The 7,856-nt window shown below is 41.8% G+C and overlaps 1 protein-coding gene and 1 long non-coding RNA gene across 2 annotated transcripts in view; one reads left to right on the forward strand and one right to left on the reverse strand.

The window, feature by feature from the left end:
• Positions 1-2,847: 2,847 nt before the first annotated feature.
• kif3a (kinesin family member 3A) overlaps positions 2,848-7,856 on the reverse strand; it is a 16,213-nt gene continuing 11,204 nt past the window's right edge. The window contains exons 10-11 of the mRNA XM_070440151.1: positions 4,140-4,286; positions 2,848-3,010 (exon numbers count right to left, since the gene is read on the reverse strand). Coding sequence (XP_070296252.1) covers positions 2,885-3,010; positions 4,140-4,286 — 273 coding nt within the window. The 3' untranslated portion in view covers positions 2,848-2,884. The remainder of the gene's footprint in view (positions 3,011-4,139; positions 4,287-7,856) is intronic.
• On the forward strand, positions 6,046-7,172 carry LOC139025106 (uncharacterized). The gene is made up of 5 exons (XR_011476554.1): positions 6,046-6,127; positions 6,247-6,334; positions 6,789-6,812; positions 6,894-6,978; positions 7,144-7,172. It is a non-coding gene; the product is annotated as an uncharacterized lncRNA (long non-coding RNA).

Here is a 7,856-nt window from a genome sequence, read left to right on the forward strand (position 1 = left end):
GGAGAGAGATTTGTTGATGAAAATGAAAATGAGCCAATGCCCGTTGTTGTTGTGTTGATGAAGAAATGAACCAATGCCGTGTGTTGATGAAGAAATGAACCAATGCCATGTGTTGATGTGACTGCTCTGGGACAAATCCATACGAGATGGCCACAAAGACATTCATGAACTTTTGGATCTTTCTGAAATTAGAGCCACAGAAAATGTCCTTTTGGTGAAGGATGTTTGGCATACCTTTGAAGTCTGTATCCTAAATAATTATTGAGAATGTATTAATTATATGTGTTATACACTGAGTGTACAAAACATTATGAACACCTGCTCTTTCCATGACAGACTGACCAGGTGAATCCAGAGGAAAGCTGTGATCCTTTGTTGATGTAACTTGTTAAATCCACTTCAATCCGTGTAGATGAAGGGGAGGAGACGGGTTGAAGAAGGATTGTTAAGCCTTGAGACATGGATTGTGTATGTGTGCCATTCAGAGGGTGAATGGGAAAGACAAAAGATTGAAGTGCCTTTGAACGGGGTATGGTATTAGGTACCAGGCGCACCGGTTTGTGTCAAGAACTGCAACGGTGCTGGGTTTTTCACACTCAACAGTTTCCCGTGTGTATCAGGAATGGTCCACCACCCAAAGGACATCCAGCCAACTTGACACAACTGTGGGAAGCATTGGGGTCAACATGGGCAAGCAGCATCCCTGTGGAATCATTTCATCACCTTGCAGAGTCCATGCCCCGACGAATTGAGGCTGATCAGAGGGCAAAGGGGGGTGCAACTCAATATTAAGGAGGTGTCCTTAATGTTGTGTACAGTCAGTGTATATGTTAATGAAGTAATGAACCAATGCTGTGTGTTAATGAACCAATGCTGTGTGTTAATGAACCAATGCTGTGTGTTAATGAACCAATGCTGTGTGTTAATGAACCAATGCTGTGCGTTAATGAACCAATGCTGTGTGTTAATGAACCAATGCTGTGTGTTAATGAACCAATGCTGTGTGTTAATGAACCAATGCTGTGTGTTAATGTTCTGCTCCTGCTGCAGGTCATCCACAACACCACAAGGCCCCAGTCCTGTGTTTGAACCCACTTGGGATACATCCTATTCACTATATAGTGCACTAGTTTCCACCAAGTCCAAGTCCTGTGTCCAAGTCACCAAGTCCAAGTCCTGTGTCCAAGCAACCACAGTCCCAAGTTCCTGTGTCCAAAGTCACGCCAAGTCGTGACCATTCTTACCTCTGACTTGGCAGCCATCAGCATGGTCCAGACCTTCTTCAGCTTCTTGGTCTTCCCTGAGCCTCCTCCTGCAGACTGGAGTACTTCTCTCCATGTCCAGACGCTCCGCCTGCATGGACGTCACAAACAAGACAGGGAGTTTTGGATTTCATTTCATTTATTTTAATCATTAAAAACGGGAAACACTTTTGAACCTCATTAATTATCTCCATGTAGAAACTGGTACGGTGCTGGAGATACTGAATCTGACGTTAAAAAGTTGTAAAGTCTCCTTGAACATAGAAGACTGCTCCGCCGGAGACAACAGAACATGCAGGAATACAATAACACCTGAAGGCTTTTCCCCACGATGGAGACAAGATGGAGTATTTTGGTATTTTATTAGGATCCATTAGCTGTTGCAAAAGCAGCAGCTACTCTTCCTGGGGTTTCCACACAAAACATGAACCATAATACAGAATGACATGATACAGAACATCATTAGACAAGAACAGCTCAAGGACAGAACTACATACATTTTTAAAAAGATACTCTATTCCCTATGTAGTTTTATTATGTTCAATTCCTGTGCTCATCGACAGATGCCATTGCCATTTTCAGGGAAAGCAAAGCAGGCACCTCACCTGAACTAGCAAGGTGCTGACTGGTGTGACTTAGTAGACTTTAAGGCAGTGATTTTCAAACATTTTCAGCATGGATTCTATTTTTTTCACCAGAAATTCTGGCAACCACACCCCACCCAAAATTGAATGGCAACATAAAAAAAAATATATATAATTTAATGACAACCTTAAAAACGTCAACAAATAATGTTAAATTCATGAACATTTTCATCTCTCATGAAAATTACAAGAACCAATAAATACATTTCCTCATCTTTCTCAACAGCAAACATAAATATATTGTCCCTAAAATAATCTGTCGTCTCAATTTCTGTCCCTCCCCCGACATAGGGCTCTAGTCAAAAGTAGTGCACTATGTAAGGAATAGGGTGCCAAGTTGGACATGGGACAGTTAATACGTTATGACTCATTTCATTTCCCAATATGCTGGGCATGTGACATCGCACCAAAATATCACCTCTCATCAGCGCCACTCATCACTGAGAATCAACCCCGCTCAAACAGTCAGAGGAAGTGTAGTGGTGAGTATTTTGATGCAGAAATGAGACATGTCAGATGACCAAGGTTGAGTTACCACTAAGCCATATATGTATAACAGCTCTTCAGTTGTCTGAACTAGGACCCTGGTTACGCTCTACAATGTACTGTAGATTATATCATATCCTGTGATAGAACTGCTTCTCCCCAGTTCTCTGCAGCGCTGCTTTGGGTTGATGGTATGATGTACAGAGCCTTCAGAAAGAATTCACCCCCTGACTTTTTCCAAATGTTCTTGTGTTACAGCCTGAATTTCGAAAAACATAATTCCACTTTGACATTATGGGGTATTTGTGTGTAGGCCAGTGACACAAAAACCAACATTTTATCACTTTCAAATTCAGGCTATAACAACTAAACGTGGAAAAAGTAAAAGGGTCTGAATAGTTTTCTGAAGGCCCTGTAATATAGTGTGTAAGAAGGTATACTCTCCTTCTCTCTAGTTCTCTGCGGAGCTGCTCAGCCCTCCTGCGTTCTCCTCTAATCATTGTTAGACTCCTGCAGTAGTTTCTCCTGCTCCCAGCCTTGGCCAGGAGGTCCACTCCTCCTACGATCACCTTCTTCTCCAGGGCTGACAGCTTCTCCAGCAGCAGGTGATGCTCCTGTCTGGGGGAAAGAGGTTAGAGGTCAGGGCTCAGTAGATCTGAAAATACCTTCAGTAGGTTAGATGGAGTTTCTGGCATATTCCTTATACCCTTCTAGAGGTCTCTGATGACAAGAGGGCATCCAAAAGTATCTAGGGGTGGGGGTGGGGCTAACGTTAGATTATACACTGCTCAAAAAAATAAAGGGACACTTAAATAACACAATGTAACTCCAAGTCAATCACACTTCTGTAAAATCAAACTGTCCACTTAGGAAGCAACACTGATTGACAATAAATTTCACATGCTGTTGTGCAAATGGAATAGACAACAGGTGGAAATTATAGCAATTAGCAAGACACCTGCAAAATGACCTCCAGCAGGCCACAAATGTGCAAGCATTGTGTAAGCACAACCCCCACCTGTGGACGTCGGGCCCTCATACCACCCTCATGGAGTCTGTTTCTGACCGTTTGAGCAGACACATGCACATTTGTGGCCTGCTGGAGGTCATTTTGCAGGGCTCTGGCAGTGCTCTCCTTGCCCAAAGGCGGAGGTAGCGGTCCTGCTGCTGGGTTGTTGCCCTCCTACGGCCTCCTCCACTTCTCCTGATGTACTGGCCTGTCTCCTGGTAGCGCCTCCATGCTCTGGACACTACGCTGACAGACACAGCAAACCTTCTTGCCACAGCTCGCATTGATGTGCCATCCTGGATGAGCTGCACTACCTGAGCCACTTGTGTGGGTTGTAGACTCCGTCTCATGCTAGCACTAGAGTGAGAGCACCGCCAGCATTCAAAAGTGACCAAAACATCAGCCAGGAAGCATAGGAACTGAGAAGTGGTCACCACCTGCAGAACCACTCCTTTATTGGGGGTGTCTTGCTAATTGCCTATAATTTCCCCTTTTGTCTATTCCATTTGCACAACAGCATGTGAAATTTATTGTCAATCAGTGTTGCTTCCTAAGTGGACAGTTTGATTTCACAGAAGTGTGATTGACTTGGAGTTACATTGTGTTGTTTAAGTGTTCCCTTTATTTTTTTGAGCAGTGTATTTCAAAGCAGTAGATTATTCTCCAACCGTGATTTCTGGAAAATTTGGGAACTTAGGGAATGTTTGTGGAATGTTTGCAACCCCAGACTATACTCACTGCGCTTTGAGCAGATCCTTCTCTCTCTTCTCCAGTTCTGCCCTGGCCTTGTTCCTTCCTCCCCTCCTCCATGTCCAGCTTGGCTTCTAGCTCCTTCCTCTCCTCCTCGATCTTCGCCTGCATCTCCACCATCTTGTCAGGAGAAACCTTTCTTCTTCCCTTTAATAATAATAGTGATCATCATTTATTTGACTTATAGAACCATCCCCCAACTCCACAGCCATCATCAAATAAAATTGTATTCGTCACAAGCGCCGAATACAACAGGTGAAGACCTGACAGTGAAATGCTTACTTATGAGCCCCTAATCAACAATGCAGTTAYATTTTATTTAAAAAAWGTTTYTTAYAATAATAATACGAATAAGAAATAAAAAGTAACAAGTAATTAAAGAGCAGCAGTAAAATAACAATAGCGTCACTATATACAGCGGGATATCGGTACAGAGTCAATGTGCGTGGGCACCGGTTAGTCGAGGTAATTGAGAGTACATGTAGGTAGTTATTCAAGTGACTATGCATAGATGATAACGTCTATGCATGGACGTTTCTTAATGACACGTCATTGTTTAGTTCCCACCACCTCAACCCACCCACTAAGGGTGGAAGTTTCCCCTAGGTACAGAATGCTGATCAAAGATCTGCATCTTAGGGGAACATCACCCTACACCCAACCCAGTCTGATTCGTAGGTTTGCTTAGACAGCACTAGTCTGGTCCCAGATCTGTTTGTGCTTATCCTGCCAACTCCTATGGTCATTGTCACACTGTGCACAAACAGATCTGGGACCGGGCTAAGACAACACATCATATTACAACGGTCAATTAAGTCAAATATTAGATTTAATATACTCTCAACATGTTAGATAGTAGCTGCTCTTCTACAGAGCAGTAAAAACAGTATCGACATAAATTATCTCCTTGATGACACAGCAGTCAGTACTTTCTGGAGAAAATATTAATCAGATTAAAAGAAGGAAGTTGAARGGTGATTTTAAAAGACCTCTGTGTATGTCCCAACTGACACCCTGTTACCTTTATAGTGCACTACATTTGCACAGAGCCCTATGTACCCTGGTCAAAAGTAGTGCACTACAAAKGGGTTCCATCTGAGACCTGTTTCTCGACAGAGTGCAGGCCTCAGGGCAGCTATTTCCTCTTCAGATATTCATATGTCAAGCACAAGGCTCTCAGAGATATGGACATGAAGACGTACGCGATGGGAAAGACCTCGACAGACAGAGTGGCAGTACAGTAGAGAGACCCTTCATTCATATTGACTGACCGACTCAACCATACATTTCATTCTGTTGACGTTTTTTTTTTTTGCTTTAAAAAGCTGGTTAGTCAATTCAATTATATTAGTTTGATAATTTAACTACATTCTATAGTTCACTGAAAGACATTGCAAATATAACCTGGTCCCAGATCTGTCTGACAACTAGAGTAAAGAAGTTGCCTGGGCACATACAGATCTAAGACCAGACCAGAGACATTGGCTGTATCCCAAACGGCTCCTTACCTATTTTGTGCACTACGTTTGACCAGGGCCACATATGTAGAGATTAGGGTACAGTTTGGAACACAGCCATTGATTGTGGTCAGTTGGGAGTTATTTATCTACAGAGGATGTTTTGGCACCAACCTCTGTCTTCTTGCATTAAGAGGAGAATAGCGAGTCAGAGTCAAACAGGAAGCATTTTGCACCAGGAGGAGAAAGAAGAGATTACACAGTGAGCTGGAACAGTCTTATAGATTCTACAGAGAGGAGGCACAGACACACACAGACAGAAAGAGAGACACAGACAGAACAAGAGACAGACAGAGAGGGAGAGCAAGATAGAGGGAGAGACAAACAGACAGAGGGAGAGAGACAGACAGACAGACAGAGGGAGAGAGAGACATATATTGAGAGACACAGACACATAGAGAGAAACACAGAAACCCAGTAGTAGTGTTGATATAGTGGTTAGATAGACATGTAGTAGTAGTGTTTGGATATAGTGGTTTAGATAGACATGTAGTAAGTAGTGTTGATATTATGTTAGATAGACATGTTACGTAGTGTTGAATATAGTGGGTTAGATAGATAAAGACATGTAGTAGTAGGTGTTGATATAGTGGTTAAGATAGACATTAGTAGTAGTGTTGATATAGTGGTTAGATAGATAGACATGTAGTAGAAGTGTTGATATATGTGGGATAGATAGACATGTAGTATGTGTAGTGTTATATAGTGTGATCTAGTTAGAACCAGTAGTAGTAGTGTTATATGAGTGGTTAGATAGACATGTAGTAGTAGTTGAATAGTGGCTTTATGATAACATAGTAGTAGTGTTGATATATGGTTAGATAGACTAGACATGTAGTAGTAGTGTTGATAGTGGTTAGATAGAAGCACATGTAGTAGTAAGTGTTGAATAGGTTGTAGGTAGATGTAGTTATTTATGTTAGATAGATTAGCATGTTAGTAGTAGTGTTGATATACGTGGTTAGATCGAAGACATGTATAGTAGTGTTGATATAGTGGTTAGATAGATAGACATGTAGTAGTAGTGTTGAGATAGTGGTATAGAATAGACATGTAAGTAGTAAGTGGTTGATATAGTGGTTAAGATAGATAGACATGTAGTAGCTAGTGTTTGATATAGTGGTTAGATAGATAGACATGTATAGTAGTGTTGATATAGTGGTTAAGATCGATAAGACATGTAGTAGTAAGTGTTGAATATAGTGGTAGATAGATAGACATGTAGTAGTATGTTGATATAGTGGTTAGATAGATAGACATGTAGTAGTAGTGTTGATATAGTGGGTTAATAGATAGACATGTAGTAAGTAGTGTTGGAATAGTAGTGGGTTAGATAGATAGACATGTAGTAGTAGTGTTGATATAGGTGGTTAGATAGTAGACATGTAGTAAGTATGTGTTGATATAGTGGTTAGATAAGACATGTTAGTAGTAGTGTGATATAGTGTTAGATAAGATAGACATGTAGTAGTAAGTGTTGATATAGTGGTTAGATAGATAGACAATGTAGTAGTAGCTGTTGATATAGTGGTTTAGATAGATGACATGTAGTAGTAGTGTTGATATAGTAGTTTAGATAAGATAGACATGTAAGTAGTAAGTGTTGATAGTGGTTAGATAGATAGACATGTAGTAGTAGTGTTGGCTCGAGACATTCATCCTTCTTGGGTTCAAATTCTATCCCCCCGTCAGTCTCACACCAACCGACTTCTGTGAAACATCTTCCATGTACAATATGACTTATTAGCCAAGAATAACAATGACGGTTTTTGTAGAAAGCAGTTGGTATTGCTGTTGTGTAAAGAGGCGTTTGGGCTGGTACCTTCTATCTATAGGACTGGCAGGGGACGGCTGGGTACGCTTCTATCTATAGGACTGGAGGGGAGGCTGGGTACTTTAATCTATAGACTGGCAGGGGATTTCTATCTCTAGGACGGCAGGGAGGATGGGTATCTTCATCTATAGGACTGGCAGGGGGAGGATGGGTATCTTCTATCTATAGGACTGGCAGGGGAGGCTGGGTACTTCTATCTACCATAGGAAACTGGCAGGCTTGGGTATCTTCGTATTCATAGGACTGGCAGGGGGAAGGATGGGTATCGTTCTATCTAATAGGACTGGCAGGACTGGGTGATCTTCTATTATAGGACTGGCAGGGGGGAGGCTGGGTACCTTCTATCTTATAGGA

Source organism: Salvelinus sp. IW2-2015, unplaced genomic scaffold, assembly GCF_002910315.2.
Source record: "Salvelinus sp. IW2-2015 unplaced genomic scaffold, ASM291031v2 Un_scaffold2266, whole genome shotgun sequence".
Classification (NCBI taxonomy): Eukaryota; Metazoa; Chordata; class Actinopteri; order Salmoniformes; family Salmonidae; genus Salvelinus; species Salvelinus sp. IW2-2015.